The sequence below is a fragment of the Hyperolius riggenbachi genome, chromosome 12, assembly GCF_040937935.1.
Source record: "Hyperolius riggenbachi isolate aHypRig1 chromosome 12, aHypRig1.pri, whole genome shotgun sequence".
Lineage (NCBI taxonomy): Eukaryota > Metazoa > Chordata > Amphibia > Anura > Hyperoliidae > Hyperolius > Hyperolius riggenbachi.
Window position 1 is genome coordinate 113,069,756 of NC_090657.1, and position 27,581 is coordinate 113,097,336.

Sequence of the window (27,581 nt, forward strand, 5' to 3'; positions counted from 1 at the left end):
CACCTGACATCACCTTTGTACCACCCATCAGTTGACATCCGATTGGATACCACCGCTGTTGGTCATTATCCATACCACCGAGGGTGTCCCTTGTTCACTCTTCGACCCTCCCCCCCTCCCCCAATAAAAAGGTCTGATTATCCCTGTTCAATTCTCGCCAAGTTTGTACTCCATGTCAGTAAAGTATCCAACAAACGGAAAAAAAGCAATCAGTCATTCCAAACCTCTTTAGTACTTCCGCATAAAGGCCACCAGTGTGCCACCCACATCCATGCAATTGGTCACAATAGCAATGCGGGCGAGATGCAGCCCATCCACACGGCCCATCACAGGGCAGATGAGTTAGGAAGCAGCCAATCCTCTACTGCCAGGGACATTTGGTCACGCCTCCACTAGCTTGTCATGCCACAAATTGTGTGACGTCACTCATATGGGGGGAGGGGGTCAATCCATCGCCTTGCCAGGCTAAACAGTCAATTAGGTGACTGTTGACATCAACAAGCTGTTTATAAACAAGATTGTTCATGATTTTTACAACCTCTCAGACACTGTTAAATACCAGCCTTTTAGTCAATATTGTAAGTACTGCAAACCAGGGCAATTCATAAAAAGACATTAACTCTATGGTATTGCCAGTATATAACAATAAAGTCTCCATCTAAAACTGACATCTTGTATTTATAGGCAGGTGCATTTAATATAACAGAATGGCCAATTCACTAAGCTTTATTAAACACTTTACCGAACGTTTGGTCATTTACCTCATGGGTAAAATATTATTGTGAATTCCCTAAGGTGTTATATATTTATTGAACGTTTTATCGATAAAACATTCAATAAATATAGAACACCTTAGGGGATTCAAAATAAGATTTTACTCATGAGGTAAATTATCGTTCGGTAAAGTGTTTGATAAAGCTATATATATATATATATCAATTTTCAATGACACAACTCGGATGCAGTTGAAGTGCAGACTTTCTGTGGGTTGAATAAAATGATTGCATAAAAATATGAGGCAACTAAAGCATTGATTTAACCTAACTGGCGTCATGATTATTTCTGGATTTTAGTATCTCAAAACAGTGTAATTTTTTTCACACGATTTTAGACCCTAAAAATCATACCGCTAGATAGATCTGCGGCAGCCCTGCACATTACACACCTTTAATGGATCCAGCTCGGGGTTACCGCTCTGAGCTGTGGATTTCCAGCCCGAACCGGACTCTGGATTACCGCTAAGGAGGGTAAAAGAATCCCTTTATTTCCGGGGCTCAAAAGTAATTGGACAATTGACTCAAAGGCTATTTCATGGGCAGGTGTGGTCAAGTCTGCCGTTATGTCATTATCAATTAATGCAGTTAAAAGGCCTGGAGTTGATTTGAGTTGTGGTGCTTGCATGTGGAAAATTTTACTGTGAACAGACAACATGCGGTCATAGGAGCACTCCATGCAGGTGAAAGAAGCCATCCTTAGCTGCGAAAACTGGAAAAACCCATCCGAGATATTGCTACAATATTACGAGTGGCAAAATCTACATTCTGAGAAATAAAGCACTGGTGAACTCAGGACTGCAAAAAGATCTCGAAATCCACAAAGACAACAGTGGTGGATGATCACAGAATCATTTCCATGGTGAAGAGAAACCCCTTCTCACAGCAGCTAACTAAAGGTCCGTACACACGCCGGACTGGAGGCAACGACGGGTCTGTCGTCACCTCCCGCTGGGTGGGCGTTCCAGCGACAGTCCGGCGTGTGTACGCACTGTCAGCGGACTGATACGGCTGTTTCTGAGCGATCCGCCTAGCGGATCGCTCAGAAACAGCCGTATCAGTCCAACAGTGCGTACACACGCCATACTGTCGTTGGAACGCCCACCCAGCGGGAGGTGACGACGGACCCGTCGTTGCCTCCAGTCTGGCGTGTGTACGGACCTTAAGTGAATAACACTCTCCAGGGGGTAGGCTTATCCATATCCAAGTCTACCATAAAGAGAAGACTGTATGAAAGTTAATACAGAGGGTACACTGCAAGGCGCAAAGCCAATCTGGCCTTTCTATTCTTAAGACCATCTAAAAAAGCCAGCACAGTTCTGGAAAAACATACTTTGGACTGATGAAACCAAGATCAACCTCTATCAGAATGATGGCAAGAAAAAGTATGGAGAAGACGTGAAACAGCTCATTGTCCAAAGCATATCACATAATCTGTAGAACACGTGGAAACAGTGTGAAAACTTGAGCGTGCATGGATGCCAGTGGCTGAGACACTAGTGTTTACTGATGATGTGACACAGGATAGAAGCAGCAAAATGAATTCTGAGGTGTTCAGAGACATACTGTTTGCTTAAAGGAGTTATCAGGCAAAAAAGGATAACATTTTACGCGTTGAACCGCTTATGCGTAAAAATGTATGCATTAATGTTCCTGCACCAGCTGGAATGCGTATAAATGTATGGAATGCGGCCCGCCGACCCAGAGGTTGGCAAAAACTAAACGAGCTGACGGAGAGGGACCAGAGCAGTAGTGAGTGACTGCGGGGGCACAGGATGGCTGCATGGGGCTGGTAGAAGCCCCAGGTAAGTGACTCATTTTCTTTTTTTTGCCTGATGACTCCTTTAAATCCAATTAAATTAATTGGGAGGCATTTCATGATACAGATAGACTATGACCCAAAGCAACCCAAGAGTTTATTAAAGCAAAGTAGTGGAAAATTATTTAATGGAGAAGTCTGTCACATGATCTTATCCTAATTGAGCATGCATTTAACTTGTTGAAGACTAAATTTCAAATAACAATAAGATAACAGAGGCGCCTCAAGGATAAAAGGGACTAAATGAGCTTAAAAAACAATTTGGTAAGAGAGGAGGCAGTGGTGGACTTACCCCTCCAAGCAGACCACACGTCTGTAGATTTTCAGTCAAACATTTAGTGGGTGCTCCAAAATAAAGTGCAACGCGTTTCGCAGGTTAAACCTGCTTCCTCAGGCAATACAGATAGGAGTAAAAAAGCATCTGCTAGTAACATCAAAGCTGAGCGCCTCTGTCTAGTTATTAAGCTCATTTAGTCCCTTTCATCCATTACGGCCTGGTGCACACCAAAACTCGCTAGCAGATCCGCAAAATGCTAGCAAATTTTGAAACCCTTTTTGCCATTTTTCTGTAGTGTTTCAGCTAGCATTTTGCGGTTTTGTGAAGCGTTTTTGGTTTAGTAGATTTCATGTATTGTTACTGTAAAGCTGTTACTGAACAGCTACTGTAACAAAAAACGCCTGGCAAACCGCTCTGAAGTGCCGTTTTCAGAGTGGTTTGCGTTTTTCCTATACTTAACATTGAGGCAGAAACGCATCCGCAATCCAAAATCTGCAGCAGCCCGGGAGTATGCGTTTCTGCAAAACGCCTCCCGCTCTGGTGTGCACCAGCCCATTGAAATGCATTACCCAAGCAGATCCGCACCCGCAAGCCGATCGCAAACCGCAGCCGAAACGCTCTGGTGTGCACTAGGCCTACCAGTACATACTACACTATGTTGGCCTCTTGGTGTTCTCCTCTTCTCATTCCATTGTAGATTTCAAACCGGCCCACAAACAGAAACTGAAAGCCAGTGCAGTACAGACATGGCAGAGCATTAAAGAGGGAAACCCAGCACCTGGTGATGTACAAGATGTTGAAGACTTCAGGCTGTTATTCCCAGCAAATGGTTTTCAACCAAGTATTCGAAATTAACATTTTATTTTCAGTTATTGAATTTCTCCAATTACTTGTATTGTGTTAAAAATGCTTTAGTTGCCTTACATCTAATGCAGTCATTTTGTTCACCCCACTGAATTAAATCTGAAAGTTTGTATTTAAACTGCATCTGAGTTTTCATTTACAATTCATTGTGGTAATGTACAGAACCAAACTTACGAAAAGTTGTAGCTGGAAGACAGAACACTATGAAGACCGGCACTGCTGTAAGCTGTGTTTTAATAGGATTTTGATTGTAGTACAAAGACATGCAGCGTGACACATCGCAGTGCTGTGGTAGTACAATTGTGATAAACAAATCAGGAGGGATACCTGGTGGTGCGGTGGGTGCCGGGTGGTTCTAAGCCTGACGGCCCTTTCGCGCACGTCTGCGCATCTACGGAGGCTACGAAGGGGGGGAGGGCGGGTTACCGTTATTTGTAACCTAATGCACGTAGCGGCAACGTGCCGCTAGTCTGCTCCGCCCCTCAACTTCCTACTCTAGCCAGAAAACGGCTGGAACGCAGCGCGTCCCAGCAGCGTCTGACGCAATGGCGGCGGACGCGCACTGGATCTATTGATCAGTGAAGCGTCTATTACGCTTAGCCGCACGCCTGTGACACAGTCAGGGCCGATCTGGCGCCATCTTGTGTCCTAAATTGAGAAAGCATCTCCAATGAGGCATCAGGGTAAGGTGGGTGAAATATAGGAGGATGAGGGATGAAAATAAAGACAAGTGTAGCATAGAAGTAGGAAGTGAAAAAGCTAGAAAGTGATAGATAAAGTGTCCTTGTTGCATCATTGTAGAATGCTGTCTCGGTAGCAGCAATATCATATGAGAGACAAATGTGTCGTAAAGTGAAGTGGCAGTGTGCCACTTAACATCTGTTGGGCTAAAAAAAGTAAGGAAGGTGATTAAAATCAAGAGACAGGGTTGGTTGCCAGATGTGTCGGCCCTGAGGGTCAGCACACAAGGACAACCAAGCCTTCTTGGAAAGGTATGGAGAAAACAGGGGTCTAGGTAGTGGGCAGTTAGTACATTAATTCAAGGATTAGTTAGGAACCGAAGGGAGAGGGGAACATAAAAAACCCCGAAGAGATGCATCAAAACCCCTGGATAGGCATCATATAATAAAAAAGGGGGGAGTCATATAATTAAGGGTCTAGGAAGCATGATAGGTCCGTGTAGTCATTCAGGCCTAAAGGGCCCATAGCATTGGTCCTTAACCACTTCCCAACTGAGGGGTTTTACCCCTTCAGCATCCGAGCAATTTTCTCCTTTCAGCGCTCCTTACGTTCATTCGCCTATAACTTTATCATTACTTATCGCAATGAAATGAACTATATCTTGTTTTTTTCGCCACCAATTAGGCTTTCTTTAGGTGGGACATTATGCCAAGAATAATTTTATTCTAAATGTGTTTTAATAGGAAAATAGGAAAACATATGGGAAAAAAAACATTATTTTTCAGTTTTCGGCCATTATAGTTTTTAATTAATGCATGCTACTGTAATTAAAACCCATGAAATGTATTTGCCCTTTTGTCCCGGTTATAAAACCATTTAAATTATGTCCCTATCACAATGTTTGGCGCCAATATTTTATTTGGAAATAAAGGTGCATTTTTTTCAGTTTTGCGTCCTTCCCTAATTACAAGCCCATAGTTTATAAAGTAACAGTGTTGTACCCTCCTGATATAAATATTTAAAAAGTTCAGTCCCTAAGGTAACTATTTATGTATTTTTTTTAATTGTACATTTTTAATTTTTTTTTTAATTACAAAAAAAAAAAAAATGGGGAGTGTGGGAGGTAATGAGTTAATTGTTTGTGTATAAGTAATGTATGTGTGTGTGAAAAATAGTTTAGGGTGTAGTTTACTATTTGGCCACAAGATGGCAACAGTTTAATGCGACCTCCAAGCGTCCTTCCGGAAGCTTGGAGGAAGTACAAAGAGGCTGGTATTTTTTTTTCTTTTTCACAATGATCGCGCTGCTCAGCGAAAGCAGCAGATCATTGCGGGGGCAGAGATCAACGAACGGGAATGTATTTTCCCGTTCATTGATCTCCGGGCGAGCGGGCAGCGGCGTGCACGATCGCGGGAGGGAGAGCGGACAGCGGCGGTAGCGGCGGGGGTACGTATATCTATGCTCCGGGCGGGGAAGTGAAGTCCAAAGGAGCGTAGATATACTGTACGCGGGCGGGGAACTAGTTAAGATTGCCATGGGCACAGCAGTCTCTTGCACCTATGCCAATTTATTTTTGGCATGGTGGGAGGAGCTGCATATTCATTCTACTGGCAATCCCTTCGGGCGGCAACTTAGGATGTGGTCCAGGTACGTGGACGATGTCCTTGTCTTCTGGTCCGGGACTTGTGAATCCTTCTTCGAATTTTTAGAATACATCACCCAGAATAAACGCAATATGGTATTTACAGCCACTATCAGCCACGAAAGGGTAGCTTTCTTAGACCTGGAATTGGAGGTGGATAACGATAAGTTGACACCAAAGGGATACAGGAAACCCACCGCGTCCAATTCTTTACTGCACAGATCAAGCTTTCACCCTAAACACGTAACCAAGGCGTTGCCCTATGGCCTGTTCCTCAGACTTCGACGTAACAACGCGAGCGACGTGGAATTCCGCCGCCAGTCTGAGGAGCTGGCATCCAGGCTAATTGCCAGAGGCTATGAAGAATTATTAGTTCAGGAAGCCTTCAAAAAGGCCTTATCCCAGGATAGACGGAACCTCCTTCAGAGAGGGGCAACTAAGACGAGATGCGAACAGAAGAGAACTCCTTTTTCCTTTGAGCACACCATTATGTCGGATGCCATAAAAGAATCCATAACCAATCATTGGGACATTTTAACAAGACGCAAGCCTTAAACCATTAATAAAGGATGGCCCTCTTTTTTCCTTCAAAAGATCTCCAACTATTGGATCTCTAGTGAGTAAAAGTGAATTCAGCTCCCCTGATGGAAGTGGCTGGTTACGCGGGGGTCAACCACGAGGCAACCACAGATGTGGTGATGTAAGTCATGTAGGCAAATGGTTACGGGCACAGAAGTACAGATAGGACCAATTCGACAACGCGTGCGTGCATTTGTCACATGTAAGACCAGATACGTGGTGTATGCCCTGTGGTGCCCCTGCGGCAGATTCTACATCGGAGAGACCACCAGAATTATAGGAGAAAGGTTTCGAGAACATTACAACTCCATAAGCTCTGGCAAGGGATCACCCAGAGTAATAGATCACATAAGAGATAACCATAAAGGAGACCCCAATGTACTCACATTTGCAGGCTTACTACAAGTTCCACTGCCCACCAGAGGAGGTGATAGAGAAAAGAAACTGAAAAGAGAGGAGGTCCTATTAATCTTAAGGACCAATGCTATGGGCCCTTAAGGCCTGAATGACTACACGGACCTATCATGCTTCCTAGACCCTTAATTATATGACTCCCCCCTTTTTTATTATATGATGCCTATCCAGGGGTTTTGATGTATCTCTTCGGGGTTTTTTATGTTCCCCTCTCCCTTCGGTTCCTAACTAATCCTTGAATTAATGTACTAACTGCCCACTACCTAGACCCCTGTTTTCTCCATACCTTTCCAAGAAGGCTTGGTTGTCCTTGTGTGCTGACCCTCAGGGCCGATACATCTGGCAACCAACCCTGTCTTTTGATTTTAATCACCTTCCTTACTTTTTTTAGCCCAACAGATGTTAAGTGGCACACTGCCACTTCACTTTACGACACATTTGTCTCTCATATGATATTGCTGCTACCGAGACAGCATTCTACAATGATGCAACAAGGACACTTTATCTATCACTTTCTAGCTTTTTCACTTCCTACTTCTATGCTACACTTGTCTTTATTTTCATCCCTCATCCTCCTATATTTCACCCACCTTACCCTGATGCCTCATTGGAGATGCTTTCTCAATTTAGGACACAAGATGGCGCCAGATCGGCCCTGACTGTGTCACAGGCGTGCGGCTAAGCGTAATAGACGCTTCACTGATCAATAGATCCAGTGCGCGTCCGCCGCCATTGCGTCAGACGCTGCTGGGACGTGCTGCGTTCCAGCCGTCTTCTGGCTAAAGTAGGAAGTTGAGGGGCGGAGCAGACTAGCGGCACGTTGCCGCTACGTGCATTAGGTTACAAATAACGGTAACCCGCCCTCCCCCCCCCTTCGTAGCCTCCGTAGATGCGCAGACGTGCGCGAAAGGGCCGTCAGGCTTAGAACCACCCGGCACCCACCGCACCACCAGGTATCCCTCCTGATTTGTTTATCACAATTGTACTACCACAGCACTGCGATGTGTCACGCTGCATGTCTTTGTACTACAATCAAAATCCTATTAAAACACAGCTTACAGCAGTGCCGGTCTTCATAGTGTTCTGTCTTCCAGCTACATCATAAATCCTGCCACCAGAGCACGCTCAGCTGTAAGAGGGATCAAAAGAACCACTGCAACGTACCCGCTCTCACAGAAGTGCCAACCCGCTTTCTTCTTTGACAACAGCTTACGAAAAGTTGTCTCTGTCCAAATATTTATGGACCTAACTGTATATGGACCTTGTCTTTGGGGGTCGGGAGAGAACCCTGTTTGGGCAATTTGCCCCCCCCCCAAAAAAAAGAGGAGGAGAGACATTTAGCCACTCGCACCACAACCATATATAATGTTATTCAGCTATTACAAGTAAAGTGTTAAGTAAAAAAAATAATAATTAACCAAGTGTTTATTAAAGGATTTGGCATTTCAATAGAAATTGCATAGATATGTGGCAAATACAATGTCACAATCAATCAGTGACAGAATCAGGTTTAAATGACCGGTGATTGAAGGATGGTAGAGACAAACAGTATACATTGTATAATCACAAACACTAGTACAGTAAGCTAGCATTAAAAAACTATACATTTAAGATTTATTGAGCCATCTATCCCAAACTTAATTGAATTTGGTAGGACGCTTCCTGATTTGGAATGACAGTTATCTAAAACTGCATAGATGTTTTATAGCTCATCTTGCAAAACAAAAATATAATAAAAATTCAAAATAATAAACCATAACCTATTCAACCACTTTTGTCCCATTATTCAGACCTTACTTGATGGATAAATTAAACAATGTTCTGCTCTGCACTTGATAGTCCACAGGGCTTCTAATGGTCCCCCGCAGACATCCTGTGCGCAACCACTCATCCATGCTCCGGCCCCACCTACGGTTCACTTCTGGAATTTGACTTTAAAGTCTGAAAACCACTGCGCCTGCGTTGCCGTGTCCTCGCTCCCGCTGATGTCACCAGGAGCGTACTTGCGCAGGCCCAGTATGGTCTGGGCCTGCGCACTACACTCCTGGTGAGTCTGAAGTCTGAAATTTCAGAAGTGAGCCGGAGGCGAGGCCAGAGCATCGGTGAGTGGCTGCGCGGGCACAGGATGTCTGCAGGGGACCATTAGAAGCCCCAGGTAAGTTCAACTCATTTTCCACCGACCCCCTACAGTATTCCTTTAAAAGTACCTCTCATTCATACACCAAGAAGGTCAGGTGTTCCATTGTTCTCCCCCTTCTAATCCTGTTAAAGAGACTCTGAAGTGAGAATAAATCTCGCTTCAGAGCTCATAGTTAGCAGGGGCATGTGTGCCCCTGCTAAACCGCCGCCATCGCGCGGCTAAACGAGAGTCCCTGACCCCCCGAAATCCCCTCCGAGCAGCGGGGGATCTCTTCCGGATTGAGGTAGGGCTAACCGCCGCAGCCCTGCCCCACGCGCGTCTGTCAGCGCGTATCTCCGCCTCTCCCCCGCCCCTCTCAGTCTTTCTTCACTGAGAGGGGCGGGGGAGAGGCGGCGATGCGCCGCTGATAGACGCGACTGGAGGCAGGGCTGCAGCCGTTAGCCCTGCCTCTAGGAGCAGCAAAATCTATGACCAATTTGGTCGTTGATTTTGCGGGGGGGTTGGGGGTGAAGGGACCCCCGTTTAGCCGCGGGATAGCGGCGTTTTAGCAGGGGCACACGTGCCCCTGCTAACTATGAGCTCTGAAACGAGAATTATTCTCGCTTCAGTGTCTCTTTAACAACTTCAGCTATAGGTTTTATAGGACATGAGGTTACAGAGGACCTAGTGTGATCAGTGAGAGAGTTTCCTGGGAGTTCTGGGTTCCCTCTAAGATGAATAAATTGAGAGGGGGCAAGGAAAGCTTATATTTATATCTGGTCCTGTGCAAGATATCCTAAGAGAATTTAATGAAATTGAGACTGACCTGGAAAAAACATTGATGAACCGATAAACCTGAAAGGGCTTCAATAGAGTTCTAATGTGTTATAGTATAGAACACATTAAGCACGAGGGGAAGCAGATAAGTACATCAGTAATAAGTCTCATCCCTTTAGAGGCTACTGTTTCCCTGAAAATAAGACACCGTCATATTAAAATTTCCTTCAAAAGATGTGCTAGGGCTTATTTTTGGGAGGTATGTGGGGGTAGCCTGATCTCGCTTGTTGATGGCTAGATCGCCTTTGTGTATGATCAGATGCCACTTGTGTATAGCCAGTCTCTGGAATCCTAATGAGGCTTCCTCAGTCGTCCTTAGTCAGCACTGGCACCTCCAAACTGTACAGTACAATAATATTTACATTGGCAGGATGCACTCTACTGTGCAGGTTCAGACTGCTGCGCAGTAAAGCAGACCCGATCTGGCTTGGCCATTTCCTGCAGAGCCTGTACGGAGAGTTGCTAGTACGCATGCGTGCAGCAGTGACAAGCTGACTTTCAGGGGTCCCAGAGCTGAATCGTGTCTCTGCTGAAAAGGATGGGGGAAGCCCCTTTAGGATCCAAAGGCTTACTCCTCTTGTGGTAAGTACCCCCATGAGCACTTTTTCACCCTTTAGGTTCACTTTAAGATTGGGAAAGTTACAAAATATGGTTTCACTTTTGTTGCTTCTGAAGCTAACCAAAATTGCACTTAACTTTGGATTCCATTACATGTCCTATCATCTAAAATACCTGGGGGTCAATATAAGCAAGAACATTGATGACCTATACAAGTGGAACTAGGCCATTCCTGACCTTTTAAGGTATCGGAACACTTGGCACTCATACTCTTTATCTTGGACTGGACGCATATCAGCTGTCACAATGACCATATTGCCTCACCTAACTTATAACTTCTGATTGCTCCTGATCCTCCTTGTTAAAAATGTTTTATTTCTTCAGAAGAAGGTATTTTCTTTTATTTAAGCCCATAACTGACAATGCATGCACTGGCACACTAAATGAAAGCCTTGGAGGGCTTCACCTTCTGAAGTATTATTATGCCTCACAGCTGGCTCAGCTACTGCTAGTGTACGCTGGGAATCAGGTTGCCTGTATGGCATTTAAAATTGTATTCTGTCTTCTGAAAAACTGAAATTTTGTGGCTAGCAGGCTGTTATAAAAAGGAAACAGCCGTTATTTACATGTACAACGCTGCAATTTCCTGCAGCGCTGTATGGGGACAGCTCTGTCACTGGCTTGTCCCCTCGAGTGGCTCACAAGATGATCGCCTCTCATAGGCTAATGCCTATGAGAGGCGATGATACTGATTGACTCTCGGGGGGGGGGGGGGGGGAGTTTAAAGTAAATTTAAAGTAAATGAGCATCAAAATGATTAAAAAAAATTAATTAAAGGAAACTTCTCAGTAGCAATCAGATGCCAACAGAAAGCTATGTTGTTGGCAAGAAAAGGAGGCAGGATTAACTTAAGTGCCAAGTTGTGTGGCCATACAATAAACTGTTAAAGCTGCAGAGTGCAGAATTGTAAAGTGGTTAATCAGGCATTAGTCATCCTCCCATTGAAACCTGGGAAAGACCCCCTTGACTGCTCTTCCTATAGGGATATATCACTCCTAAATTGTGATTAAAAGATCATTGCAAAATTATTGGCAAAAAGGCTTTAACCAATTATTTGAGACGTTCTTCATCCCGATCAATGTGGATTCATGCCGGGCAAATCAACTTCTGCTAATATTAGGAAGACCTTGACCCATTTGTTGTTCGATCATTTATATATCGTATTTTTCAGACCATAAGACGCACCTTTTATTCGCCAAAACTTGGGGGGGGGAGTCTTATGGTCTGAAGGTTAAAGAAAAAAACCATGCAGAGGTGCGCAGGGAGCAACTCTTACCTATCCAGCGCCGCACTCCTCTCTCTGGTTTGTCCAGGTGCCCCTATTGTCCACCGGCATCTTCTTAGGCATCCTTCTTCTTCCTCTTCCTCTTCTTCTCTAGCGTGGGTGGCATGTCCTGGCATAGCTGTACACAGCGGCACCTGCCGCTGTACAGTTCTGGTTCCCCCATCCATGTGGTCTTTGTCTTCTTCCGCATTGTCTTCTGCATTGGCCCACATTAGTTAGATGAGAGGCGCATGTGCACCAGGGTCACGCTGACATCAGGATGCCTAAGAAGATGCCGGTGGACAGGAGGGGCACCTGGACAAGCCATACAGAGATGGGAGGAGCGCGGCGGCAGGATCAGGTGAGAGCTGAACTGGTGCTGATAGCATAGCGTAGCTTAGTTGGGAGGGCAGGAGGGGGTTAGTGTAGTGTATAGTTTAGTGTGTAGTGTAAGTGGTAGGGTGCAGCAGGGATTAAATGTAGTGTAGCTTGGAGACAGTTTGGGGGGTAAAAGGTCCATAAGACACCCCTGCACCATAGACATGCCTAGGTTTAGTTATATAACTTTTCCCTGATTTTTGTCCTCAAAACCTGGGTGGGTCTTATGGTCCGAAAAATATGGTAGTAGCTAATAGAGCCGGGGGTGGCTCCAGGGGTTGTTTGCCAGTGCCAGAACACCCCCAAGCCACTCCATAGCACCAGCAAAGCACCCCCACAAATACATGTCTGGCTGCAGAACACTTGCACAGCTGGGAATCAATGCCATTTCCTTCTCCCTCCCTCCCTTTGGCGTATTACATTACATGCATCTCCACACTGCTCAAACTGATCTATCAGGGCTTGGTCACGAGCACACTCACCTGTGGCACCTCGTGGGGTGGCTGAACTTTTTTTCTTCGATCTGGTAGACAGACGAAGTGAGGAGACACTGCTATCGTCTGAAGCTGGGCCCGGAGACTTGCAGCGTTGGTTCTTCCCTGGCGCCATCTTGGGTGTTCTCTGTGATTCAAGGAGAGCCGAGTATCTGCTTCCCGTCGGGTCTGATGAGCCTGATTCCGGTATCCCGTGAAAGAGGGTCTGTAGTCAGGTCTGATATAGTTAGTTAGCTGTGGGATGCTAAAGGCAGGTCGGATTACGACAGATGCAGCTGAAGGGTGCGGAGCGAGGTTAAATTGCGGCCATCTTCCTCGGCTGCCGGCCACTCCCCTGGATCTATCTTTTCTAAAAACACTGTAATATCCAAATTTACCATCCAATCATGGTTAGCATCCATCAATGTTTCTGTTATGCCTACATCATCAGTCATTATTTCTCATCAGCAACTCTAGTTTACCAATCTTATTTTGAAGGCTTCTAACATTGGTTAGTTTGCGTTTTATACTATTACCACCACACCTTACTTTTTTTGTAGCACATACTGAAGCAGTAGAAGGTTTAATCACCTCCTTATGGTTGGTCCCCTCCATACTTTTTGAGCTTCCCATACCCCTCTCTCAAGCCTCTATATTCCCAGGATCCCATTGTCTATCTACTCTGTTAAACCCCATGTAGTCTCTGCTCCCCCAGGTCCTAGTTTAAAAAGTCCTCCAACCTACTAACCATCTTCTCCCCAGCACAGCAGCACCCTCCCAGTTTAGGTGTAGGACGTCCCTACAGTAGAGCCTGTAGCCGACTGAAAATTGTCAATCAAAATAAAAAAAAAAAATTAAAAATGATCAAACTTGGGAAAGTTTAAACAAATCTATGAGTCAGTAGCTTGCAAAACACTCATTTGTGGTCTTAAATATGTGAATCGGATGTCTCAGGAGGCAGGATGCAGAAACATGATTTACAATAAAAAAGACCAACACACACACAAAAAAAATTGCATCCAATGCAACATTACCACCTTCTCCCTCCAGAGACTTCCCCCACATACTCCTGGAGCCCTCCGCTGCTGCCTTGGTCCCTCTTTATGATTGTGACTATGCTCCTCTTCTTGCAGGAGCATGGCAATACTGCGCCTGTGAGCAGCTTCGGTATACTGCGCGGGCACATTTGCAGGCGCAGTATGGCAGTGCATGAAGAGGAGCGCAGCCACAATAACATATTCCACAAGCTCCAAGGATCTGCACGGCAATGGTGGGGGGGGGCAGGAGGGTAGGTATTGGGTAGATATGATCTCATTTTTATATGAATATTTGCCTTGGATACATTTTAGGTGGACCTCCACTGTAAATTCTAAAGTAAAATAAAAAGCCAGAGCCACTGACTTTTTTTTTTTTTTACTCAATACAGCAAAGAGGCATTTTGACAGCTCTGGAATGTCATATACTGTGTGACTTGCACTGCATTACTTTACTGCTCATCGCTTTGACAGGCCAGCTCAGTGGCACAGAAAGAAGCAGAGGACCTCTCAGGCTGCACCTTCCACCCACAGATAACCTCTTTTTGCAGTCTGTAGGCAAAAAATGACCATGGAAAGTTTTTAGAAAGGCATGGCTAAATCCATGTGGAAGTTACATGTCACTTACAGCAGGTAGTAGAAATCTGACTTTTCCCACAGGTTTTGGGTTAGTCCATCTCTTCATGGGGGATTCTCAGCATGACCTTTTATTCTTTATCAAAACATTCCCTGAAAATGATTAATACAATGATGCTGGCCAGCCTCCCTGCTCACTGTACACTATTTTGGCAGTTGGACAGAGCAACTGCCATTCACTAAGTGCTTTTAAAAATAAAGAAAGCCCTGAGAAGCCACCTATGAGAAGATGGGCTAGTCCAAAATCTGTCGGTAATGGTAGATTTCTACTACTTACTGTAAGTGACAGCAACATAGGAGAAAAGTAATTTATGGATCATTTTACTCTGGGAGAAATGTACTTCTTATTTGTATGTGTTTTTAAATTTTAAGATTTTCGCGACAGTTCCTCTTTAAATGTTGCTGCCTTTGCTGATAGTGTTTGTCTTATTTTACATTGGAGGTCTGCGTTAAGAAGCGTAGCTGGTTTATGATCAGGTTAGCAGGAAGGTTGTGTAGCCACGAATGATCCAATCTTACCATTTTTATATAATATAAGTGGGTGCCTAAATTATCCATTCAATGTATTCACTCAATTTACCCTTATACTACATAGATTTGGTAAGATTGGATGAAAAAGATTGGATGGCCACCTGGAGGATGAAAATACACTGTTGTCCCAAAGGGACCAACCCTATAGGTAAAAGGCAATGAGTGAGATAACTACAGATTAAAAACCATCTGGTTCATAGACAGGGAATCCAGTCAGATATCACCTGTCACGGCTCACTGGTATATGTATACCTTGACAAACTAAATATAAGGTCTGTCGACGAGTGGAGGTCTTTGCTCATCCCCCACACTCATCTAGTGGTGTGGTGTAGCTATTCCACTCTCAAACAATGAACCTGTAACCTAGTTGGAGACAGGCAGGCTGGCACTGGGGGTCAGTGGTGTGAATACTGCCCACCAATGTCTGAGGTCGAGGCCTGGCTGTCACCCACTAAAGCGGAGGAACAAACAATAGTGCAGTGCTATTTACAGAGTGTATGCATATAGGACTTTAACATGTTTCACCCAAACGGCTTTTTCAAAAAGTGCTGTACAAATATACATTGGTAAGTGCACCCCCCACCAACATAATGCTTCCCCCCCCCCCCCCCCCCCGCACATAAGCCCAAGTCAGAGCTGAAGCCACCACGTCTGGTGCTAACTTTTATACTGGTATATCCTGATGACAGTAAAAAGGGGGTGTGGCGGACGTATTAGTCCATGCCTATTGCTAGGTTGTATAAGGTTAAGTACCTCCATCCTGTTGTGGCGTTCCAGAGCCCTGTACTGGGGTGCTTCACACGCTGATGATCCCGATTTTATTAAGGGGTGGGAAGAACTCAAAACGCAACAAACCCTAGACCAAATGAAATATTTGCACGACTATGAATTGAGGTTCTCTGAAAAAATACGCAATAAACTACAAGGAGAACAAAAGGTGTTACTTGAACTATCAGGACACCCTGACTTTGAAAAGTTTGAAACTAAATTGGAGAGGAAAGTTAACGCGTATACAGAAGAAATTAAAAGCAGAAAACAAAAAAAGTTTGCTCGTGATAGCCTAGATTTCAAAAACAACAAAGTATACACGTGGGCTGAGAAAACTCAAGATCTAGGGAGGCAAGGGAAACAACCAGTGGGGGTATCAGATACAGACACACAATCTGAATGTGAATCAAGTACATCTGTTGGCTCTAATCGCCCAAAAGGACAGAAGAAAAATAACAAAAACAGAAATAAATACCCCCCCAAATATCACAAGAAACACCCGAAACAAGCCAACCCACAGAGTGGGTTTTTTTAGAGTCACCGCTCACAACACCAGACCCACAATGTGCAGGTATAGAGGCACAGACAGTTACACCTCAGACACAAGGTCTAAGGGACAGAAAACAGTGGGGCTATACCGGACAAAAAAGAGGCAAAGCACAACATCAGTGGTAAACAACATAGAGACACATTATGAAGAAATCAATGTCATGCGTGTAATTAATCTGTCTACTATCCCATTATCCCCATCACAAGAAGCAGTATTGTCGAAAGGATTGTCTTTTGTACCCTCATCTAGATATAATGCCTTTGAATGGGTTAAGGATATCCATTTATTTGCCCGCAAATTAGCGCTCATTAAAATGTTTGAGTCCAAAGAGGCAAAAGACAAAAAAACAAACAAACTTGAAAAAGATGCTTTAGCGGCACTTGAGGACTTAGTGAGAGAGAACGTGGAGGGAACTGACACTTTGGCACCCCCTAGTGGGGAAAAGAAAAAGAGTATATATTGTCCATCCTTGACACAATATCCACAGATCAGCACCTTTGTGGAGATGGTCACGAGAGCGGTCAGACAACTAGAAAAGGATACCTACCTTACCCCAATACGTGACAATCTCAAACGAGAGGAAAGACTAGCGTTAGAGCAGCTTAGAAAAAAATGACCAAATAGTCATCAAACCTGCAGATAAGGGTGGGAACGTGGTAATCATGGACAGATTGATGTATGAAGAGATGTGTATGGAATTACTAGGAGATGAACAACAATACAGCAGGTTGTCTAGTAATCCCCTTGTTGAATACCAAAATGAATTACAAAATCTATTACAACTGTGTGTTGGTAGAGGAGGTTTAGACAATGAAGATTATGAGAGACTAAAAAAATCTACAGAACATCCAGTAATGGCAGTCTTTTATACACTCCCCAAGATACACAAGAATAGAACACCACCCCCGGGGAGACCTATAGTGTCTGGACGGGAAAGCATTAAGGCCCATACTCACGGGCGAGAAATGTGGCCTGTCGCCAGCACACGTGAGCGTGTGGGCGACAGGCCGGCGACAGCTTCTCGCCAGGTCCCTCCGCGTACACACGCGGAAGAGGGACCAGCGGCAAGGCGGAAGCTGTCGCTGACGTTCCTCCTCCCCCCGCCGGAAGCTCCATGTACCTACATGGAGGTTGCTGTCGCTAGTCCGCGTACTCACGCGGACTAGCGACAGTTGCGGCGGGGGGGCAGCGGGCGACTGTCGCCATGCGATTGAAAGTTTCAATCGCCTGGCGACATGAGCGACGGGCGACAGTTCGGGGTGCGCGCGCGTGCGGCGGCCCATACTCACGGGCGACCTGTCGCCGCAACACGCGCGCGCCGCGTGTTGCGGCGACAAATGTCACTCGTGAGTATGGGCCTTTACAGACCAAACGAGCCAATACATTGACAAATTCCTCCGACCTTTTGTGGAATCCTTGCCGTCCTACTTGGACACCAAGGATGTCCTGTTACGTTTACAGGACATGACAGTAGCACCCAACACGCTACTAGCAAGCATCGATGTAGAGGCACTGTATAGCAATATACAACATGATTTAGGTCTTAAAGCGGTGAGGCATTTCCTGTCCACGCGAGGAACTCACCTCGCACAACATAATGAAACGTTGATTGATCTGCTCCAATTCATACTAACACACAATATTTTTTGGTTCGCAGGGAGGACGTACCGGCAGCTCAGGGGCAGTGCGATGGGGACGGCTTGTGCCCCATCGTATGCAAATCTGTTCCTGGGCTGGTGGGAGGACACAATAGTCTTCTCGGAAGACCTGCAGTTCTTCACTGCGCATATAGCGTATTGGGGGCGTTTCATAGATGATCTTGTTATCTTATGGGAAGGAACACGCAAGCTATTTACTGATTTTGTATCAATCTTAAACACAAACAACATTGGAATGAAATTTACATTTGAAATAAATGAAAGAACGATCAACTTTTTAGATCTTACGATCACGATTGGTGAGAATGGTAAGATTGAGACAGATATTTATCGGAAGCCAACAGCTACGAACTCCCTACTTAAATGGGACAGTTCCCATCCTAAATCATTGCGTAAGAGCATACCCACTGGACAGTTCTTGCGTGCGCGCAGAAACTGTTCCAGTGAACAGTCGTTTGAAAACGAATGTAAAATACTCACCTCTAGGTTCAGACAAAGAGGCTTTCCAGATCAAGGGATAGAGAGAGCCTATGTGAGAGCCAAACAGACATCCAGACAAGAAACTCTATCAAATACGCAAAAAACCTCCTCCACACATACATCACAAGATCTAACGATGAACCCACAACGGATGCCACCTAGGTTAGTGGCAACGTACACTGAACAGTCACACGCAGTGTTCGACATTGTGAAACACTATTGGCCGATATTGAAAAAAGATAAAGACCTGACTAGGATTCTCCCCATCAATTACATACAGACGTGCATCCAATTTAAGGGATATCCTTGTTCATAGTACGTTTCAAAAAATTATGCCAATACGGGGCACATGGTTACCCACAAAACCACAGGGCTCCTTTCATTGTGGTAAATGTAAAGCATGTAGATACATGCCTACTATCAAACAATTCTCCTCGACCACAAATGGGAGAGTATTTGACATACGCTCCTTTATCACATGTAACACCAGAGCAGTCGTGTATGCCGCAAGGTGTAAGTGTGAGTTGATGTATGTGGGAAAAACCACAAGAGCTTTAAAAGAACGTATACTAGAGCATATAGGAGATATCAAACACAGAAATGATACCCCTGTAGCACGGCATATGAATCAAGTACACCCTCGATCGAGATTTGATATCTGTTTTTGGGGGATACAGGAATGGAAGAAAAACGCCAGAGGGGGGAATCTGGACAGGAGACTTACACAAATAGAATCGCAATGGATCTATCGTTTAGATACCATTGCTCCAAATGGCCTCAATGAGGATTTCAGCCTTGCCTGCTTCCTGTAACATTCCAACATTTACAAATATACTCTGATGGTTAGATTATAGCATTACATCATCCATCTCCCGGTATAAGAACGACCTGAGTTCCTGGTTTACAGGACATATGTTGATACGAGCATCTGTTCAGTATCATTTTTGTGTGTGGTCTGCACACACTATGGGTGGACGATTTGTAGCAATGTATTCAAACTGAATCAGTGTCTAAGTTAGAACATTTTTATAATAGGGACCGTGAACTATTGCAGAAAGAGACGTGCAGCTTATTAATTATAATAATGCGACACATCCAAACCTCAGGTGCGATTGGCAGGTAGAGTGCCTGTCCATATATACATATAGATGTGGGTTTATTTGAAGTTTCATGCATCACATAATGTTTGGAGGCATGTCCCACACATGATTGCTCGATGGTATAATGTGGATTATATGGCCGCAGGGGAATGCGCATATACGTGTACACTGTCGCATCCCCTTTATACCCTTTTGCTGCACAAGTCTTAATACTAATCACGAGCGGTGGTTGCTATGGCAACACCACTCGTAAATACAGACAATGTCCTGATTGGATAGCAAGGCGTTCGGTTTCCGAGGCAGCGCCGACACGGAAGTCGTCATCGCGCGACCCGGAAGTGACTGCCCGGGGTTACAACCAATCTACGGAGCATGATGTACGCACAGTACAGGGCTCTGGAACGCCACAACAGGATGGAGGTACTTAACCTTATACAACCTAGCAATAGGCATGGACTAATACGTCCGCCACACCCCCTTTTTACTGTCATCAGGATATACCAGTATAAAAGTTAGCACCAGACGTGGTGGCTTCAGCTCTGACTTGGGCTTATGTGCGGGGGGGGGGGGGGCATTATGTTGGTGGGGGGTGCACTTACCAATGTATATATGTACAGCACTTTTTGAAAAAGCCGTTTGGGTGAAACATGTTAAAGTCCTATATGCATACACTCTGTAAATAGCACTGCACTATTGTTTGTTCCTCCGCTTTAGTGGGTGACAGCCAGGCCTCGACCTCAGACATTGGTGGGCAGTATTCACACCACTGACCCCCAGTGCCAGCCTGCCTGTCTCCAACTAGGTTACAGGTTCATTGTTTGAGAGTGGAATAGCTACACCACACCACTAGGTGAGTGTGGGGGATGAGCAAAGACCTCCACTCGTCGACAGACCTTATATTTAGTTTGTCAAGGTATACATATACCAGTGAGCCGTGACAGGTGATATCTGACTGGATTCCCTGTCTATGAACCAGATTGTTTTTAATCTGTAGAGTTATCTCACTCATTGCCTTTTACCTATAGGGTTGGTCCCTTTGGGACAACAGTGTATTTTTGTATTCCCTGGTAGCAACTCGGACAGTGTACGGCACCTGGAGGATGATCCAGTGACATGCAAATAATTTATCTTTGCGTCCAAATTTCATGTAAATGTTTTGGAGCTTTAACCAATAAAATTGTCAAAGTTATTCTGATTAGTCCAATTTCATATAATTTTAAATTTGAATGCAAGGATAAATTATTTACATATCATTGATCATCCCTAGTGTCAAACAGTTTGAAGCACCAACCCACTCACATAGAGAAGTAATTTAGTGATTGAGGAGTCCCTTCAGAATCACTTCATTTATGAAGCTGCTTTTTTTCCATACAGAGGCTGAAGTATGGTCAAGTTGGGGGACTGGAGGAATGGCTAAACTGAAAAGCAATTAAAGGGAAGGTTCAAGCAAAATAAAAAAAAATGAGTTTCACTTACCTGGGGCTTCTACCAGCCCCGTGCAGCCAGCCTGTGCCCTCTTAGTCACTCACTGCTGCTCCAGTCCCCCGCTGGAAGCTTGCCGACCTCGGGGGTCGGCGGGCCACATTGCTTACATTTTTACGCATTCCCGCTAGTGCAGGAACATTAACACATACATTTTTAAGCATTACTGGTTTAATGCGTACATTTTTACGCATTGAACCAGTAATGCGTAAAAATGTATGTCTTAATGTTCCTGCACTAGCGGGAATGCGTAAAAATGTACGCAATGCGGCCCGCCGACCCCCGAGGTCGGCAAGCTTCCAGCGGGGGACTGGAGCAGCAGTGAGTAACTACGAGGGCACAGGATGGCTGCACGGGGCTGGTAGAAGCCCCAGGTAAGTGAAGCTCATTTTTTTTATTTTGCTTGGACCTTCCCTTTAAGCAGAAAGCTATATTCATTTTACAGTGATCACTGTAAAGACAATGGAAGGACTGCAGAATGCAATCATGCCATTAGTGGGCATGGTCAAATTTGCCATTCATTAATAGACATAAGTACCTATGAAATTAACAAATATGACCAGCTCAAGGGCTTTATTTGACAGCATTAACTGTAGTGGGGGCATAATTTGTATGTTGCATCATGCTTTTTTATGAGTGACGCTTGTTTTTGTTTTTCCCGATAAAATAGAATGACGCGAACACTGACCAAGCACCCACATCATGAATACACTAATCTGAAATAAGTTGCGATGGAAGAATCTGCACTTTACTACAGACTTTGGAATCCTCGTGGCCATATGTTATCCATTCTGCACATATCCCTTTTAACTGTTTTAAATGAAAACAATTTTTATAAAGTGGTGAATTTTACTGCCTTACACCTTTTTGTGGGTAGGAATGGAAAATAGCCAAACTGTTGTTAATGTTATAAAGTATTTTAATCTGATTAATTTTAGCATTGTTTTTATACTGTAAAATGTAGTGTAAGCTGCCCTGATACTGGGTGCCTTAAATTTATTGGGTTATTGTGCTTCCCGGTGATTTTGCTGCCATGCAATCTATTTTTGTAGGAAGTAACTATTTTGGTTGTCTTTGCACAACAATAAATTACACATTCCTTCTACTTATCGGTGTTTGCTTATTTTTTCCAAAAGAATAGAACATTGCACATGGTTCGTAGAGAATGTAGAATGAACATGGGACAGATGCATATTGTTTTTGACATAGTACTCTTGTTATTTATGGATTCAAATGATCATGTGGTCTTATTTATATAAGAAAGATTAGTGTGAGAAAAAAGCATAGGTAATTTTGCCTTAGGAAGATCCCAATCTTGAGTGAACCACTATACTGCTGCTCAGTTGAGATTATGGGTCACCATCATGGTAATGAATATGGGTCACCCTCAATTGGAACATAATTTTGGGGAAAACATAGAATGTTTTCCCCCAGAAAAGGCAAGATGGATAAGGGAATTTGACCGTCTTAATCCAAAGGGACTCAATGAGAATTTTAACTTAAAATGGACCTAAACTCTTGCACAGGACAGAAGGAAAACCTAGAGAAATGCACCCTGTATGTATTTGGAGAGTTAGCCTGTCTATTTTCCCCCTCATTTGTGTCTAATCTAAAATAAAAAAATCTTTTGTTACAGCTGATACAATTCATAAAATATATCTGCACTGTTTCTACTTCCTGATTCATGGAAGCAGACATAATAACAGCCTGTGCTTTCAAATGGGCTTATCTGCCATCTCTGTCATGGCAGTCATGTGACACGGGAGCAGGGCAGCCATCAGGGGGGTCAACTGACACAGCAGTTAGGGGCCCAGGGCTCCTGCCCCCCCCCCCCCCAAAATGCTGGAAGGGCCACATGTGCTGGCTGTGGGCCTGTGGCTCACTAACAAGCACACCACGTTCCAGCACTGAGAGAAGAGTGATATCACTACTGGCTACAGACTACCTATACTGGGCCACCACCTATACCTGCTACCTATACTGGGGCTGGAACCACCTATACCTATCTACCTATACTGGGGCACCACCTATACTTGGTTACCTATACGGAAGGCGCTACCTGTACCTGGCTACCTATACTGGCTACCTATACTAAGGCGCCTATAGCTTGCTACCTATACTGGGGGCACCTGTACCTGGCTAACCTATACTGGTGCACCACCCATACCAGGCTACCTGTACCGGAGCACCAACAATAGTGGAATACCTATTCTGGGGGACACCACCTATAGCTGGCTACTTATACTGGCTACCTATACTGGGGGTACATATGCCTGGATACCTATACTGGGGGCACCTATACCTGGCTAGGGCAGGGGGACGAGCTGAGACAGAAGAGGACGAGGTAATACAGGGGCACAAAAGAGGCACAGGGAGAAAAGAGATGAGACGGGAACATTAGGTCACACAGAGGGACACAAGAGGCACAAACGGAGGTGAGACAGAGGGGGACAAAAGAGGCACAGGAAGAAAAGAGGGTTTACAAAAGAGAACGGATAAAGGATAAGAACGGACCTAAAAGTCCCTATCTCATTTGTTAACCGGGGACAACCTGTATTTTGCTAGTATTTGGCTCCACCCACAGGATGACATGGCCACACCCACTTTTTTGCTGCATGCCACTTTCTTCAGTGTCGGAGCCATGCACATTTTTTGCCGCAGCACACTTCGCGTACAGATACGGGAGTGCGGTGGCTAGTGGGCGGGCACAGCAACCAGTGGGTGGGTCCAGGGAGGGGGAGCCAGGCCTGATGTGTGAGGGGCCCCAAAATTTCTAATGGCGGCCCTGCAGGGGAGAGGTCAAATTACAATTCAACCACTTTACCCCCACGCGTACAGATTTCTCTGTCCCTTTTTCCATCCTTTCACCCCCAGGGACGAAGAAATCCGTACTTTCCGCACTCCCGCAGCTGCCCACGCTCCCGCTCGTAAACACGCCACCGGCCGCTTGCCCGGAGATCAATGAATGGGAAAATCCATTCCCGTTCGTTGATCTAAGCTCCGCAATGATCCGCTGCTTCTCCACTAAGCAGCGCGATCATTGTGAAAAAAAAAAACTTTCTCAGCCTCCTAGTAGATCCTGCAAGCGTCCGGAAGGACGCTTACAGGTCGCATTAAACAAAAAGTTAATTTGCCATCTTGTGGCCAAATAGTAAAACTACACCCTAAAGCATTTTTTACATACAAATAAATTAGTTTTACACAAAAAAATAACTCCTTACCTCCCACACTCCCCAATTTTTTTTTCTGTAATTTAAAAAAAAAAAAAATTACAATAAAAAAAAAATACATAGACTTCCGGTTCCGGCGCCCAGGAGAGAGGACGGAGGTAGCAGCGCTCCGCGAGTAAAGCGGTAGTTTCCCCGTTTCTAAACCTCTCGTGCGGACCCCCCTGCAAACCCAAAGTGTGGGTGACTGGGCTGGAAGCCTTAGGAGCGAATCTTGGGTGCAGATGGACAAGTATCTGACCCGCTCCACGAAGAAACAAGACGACCGCATGGCAGCGAGAACTCCTAAGATGGCGGATCAGGAGAGAGAGGAGGAAAGTGGCAGCTCAGAGACGGAATGGCCTGAAGGGACACCAGACGGTCACAATGCAGTGGACTATGACAAATTGGCAAAGGCGGTGGTGAGTACTATTTCCCCGGATTTGACGGCCATAATTGAAAAATCGATACGCAACACCATGGGGGAAATAACGGCAGAGCTGACAGCCTGTGTACGCAGAATATCTGCAGCAGAGCAAAGAATTTCCAACTGCGAAGATGAGCTTAAAAAGTCAGATGCAGTCATGAAAGATGTGCTTAAACAGAATGTGGAGTTTGCCACAAAGCTGGAAGACTTAGAGAATAGGTCACGGAGAAATAATATACGGATTGTGGGAATTCCGGAATCCGTCGCAGCAGGGCCTTTAAAGGAGTTTTGTGAGACTGCTCTTCCACAGTTGCTGGGACTGCCGAATTCCTGTAAGGTGGAGAGGGCACACAGAATAGGCCCTCCTAAAGACAATGCTACAGATCCCAGACCCAGAGTAGCTATTGCGAGGTATCTGGACTACAGTGAAAAAGCTGCCATTTTAGAGGCCTACAGGGAAAACAGAGACAAAGTTGCATACGACGATAAAAAACTCCTACTATTCCAGGATTTCTTAGTTGAAGTCACTAAACAAAGAAAACTTTTTAGTGCGGTATGCAGTGAACTTTATGATAACGACGTGAAGTTTGCCCTGCTCTACCCCGCTGTGTTAAAGGTCACGGATAAGCAAAAGGGTGTCCTGATGTTTAAAACACCAGCAGAGGCAAGAACATATCTAAAGAGATTCAAGCAGCCGAGATCAGCGGGAGAAGAAGCAGTCGTGCCGTATAAACAGAGGATGAGGCCAAGGAAACAGAAAGAGAGGGCAAACGAGACACCTGAGCACGAAGATGACACAAATGAATGACGCATTTTTATTTTATGGGGGTCCAAGACGATATTAACAATGACTTTTCATGAGGTTGGAGGGGAAATAAAGCTGCTGAAAGTAAGGAGGTGTTCCTACTGGGAAAAAAGAGTCGCTTTATGGATATGGACAGACTTATGTTGAGGATAAGTATGAAGCTGTTAAATGTTTGGGGGGGGTTTAAAGGGGTTATGAGGTTTCGCTTTTTGCTGAAGTACATGCTGTATGGGGGAATGTGGATCGCAAGAATGAGCAAGAAACAGTGTATGGTAAAATCTATTACTATTAAATGCTCAGGGTAATAACGTGGAATGTGAAGGGGTTAAGGTCTCCCAATAAACGATCAAGAGTGCTGAAACACCTCAAAAGATTAAAGGCCGATATTGCTATAATCCAGGAGACACATTTAGCAGAGGAGCACTTCGGTTTTATGGTAAAGCAGTGGGTGGGGTGGTGCGTGGGTTTGCCAGCAGAAGGACGCAAGGCAGGGGTCATCACTTTAATAAGCAAGAGACTAGATTGTGAAAAGGTTTCCCATACGTGTGATAAAAAAGGTAGGATGTCTGCTTTAACGTTGAAAGTAAAGGAAGAAACTATAACTGTAGTAAACGTATATGGTCCAAATCAAGAGAATTCTGAATTTTTCCAACTATTGAATGATACACTGCATAAATGTGTAAATACTAATGTCTTGGTGGGAGGGGATTTTAATACTGTAGCTGATATCCATGAGGATAAACACCCTACACCATCGAGCACATATAAACCAGGGAAAAGAGACAAAATAATGGGGGAGTTCATTAACACACACCAGCTGACAGATATTTGGAGACGTCTGCACCCGGATGAAAGAGAATTTACACACTGCTCTCTGGTTCACTTGACTATGTCACGTATAGACTACCTGCTGGGTAATGAGAATCTCCTAATAAAAATTTTGGCTTCTGATATTCATGACCAGGTCATATCAGACCATAATCCTGTGAGCGTTGAATTATTAGACACAGCACCAAAAGGAAAGGATTTCGTTTGGAAATTTCCTTCTTATCTATATGAGGATGAAAGCTTTGCAGCAACACTTAAAGAGGAGCTGTTAGGTATAAGGTCTCAGAGAAAATAAACACATATATCAGTAGCTAAAGATTGGCTGTACTTACATTACATATGCATTTCACTGTCCACGTTTGCATTTCACAGAATTTGTATATAGTATATGCAGAGATAGATGCTCCTGACAGCTCATGGCAGGCTCCATGTTTTTCTGTCAAATGTGTCGTCATGTCCTGCCTGCTTCCTGATCACAGATAAGCTCCTACTTGAACAACACAGTGTGCAGTGAATATTAATGAGCCATGTGGCTAGGAACAATAGCTGACTCCTGCAGTGTACTCTGCCCGAGATTTATCAGTGCTACGCGATTACAAGCTGCTGTAACGTCTCATTAGCAGCCGAGGGGAGAGCCCCAGAATGCTTTGCAGTATGGTATGCGGCTTGCGTCTTCTTAAGAATAACAGACTTGCTGATAAGCACACATCAAAGGTAACTGAGATTTTTATCTTCACTAATTGCTTTTGGGCTTCCTTCTAAACTGTTTAACACAGGAGAATAGAGGTTTAAATTAGCTTCTGCAGCCTGACAGTTATGGCCCATACTCACGAGTGACATTTGTCGCCGCAACACGCGGCGCGCGCGTGTTGCGGCGACAGGTCGCCCGTGAGTATGGGCCGCCGCACGCGCGCGCACCCTGAACTGTCGCCCGTCGCTCATGTCGCCAGGCGATTGAAACTTTCAATCGCATGGCAACAGTAGCCGCTGCCCCCCCGCCGCAACTGTCGCTAGTCCGCGTGAGTACGCGGACTAGCGACAGCAACCTCCATTGAGGTTTATGGAGCTTCCGGCGGGGGGAGGAGGAACGTCGGCGACAGCTTCCGTCTCGCCGCTGGTCCCTCTTCCGCGTGAGTACGCGGAGGGACCTGGAGAGAAGCTGTTGCCGGCCTGTCGCCCACACGCTCACGTGTGCTGGCGACAGGCGATTTTTGCAGCCCGTGAGTACGGGCCATTACTCTTTAAGGGATGGTGGCATGACTATTTAGAAACAAACTCTCGCCAGGGTGCAGATGTCTCTAACTTTTGGGAAGCTGGGAAAGCAGTACTACGGGGAAG

General features: G+C 45.0%; 1 protein-coding gene across 1 annotated transcript in view; it reads left to right on the forward strand.

The window, feature by feature from the left end:
• LLGL2 (LLGL scribble cell polarity complex component 2) overlaps positions 1–22,082 on the forward strand; it is a 269,216-nt gene extending 247,134 nt beyond the window's left edge. Inside the window, 1 exon segment of the mRNA XM_068264456.1 lies at positions 21,648–22,082. Within this exon segment, the coding sequence (XP_068120557.1) occupies positions 21,648–21,652 (5 nt within the window). The 3' untranslated portion in view covers positions 21,653–22,082.
• The last annotated feature ends 5,499 nt before the right edge of the window (positions 22,083–27,581 follow it).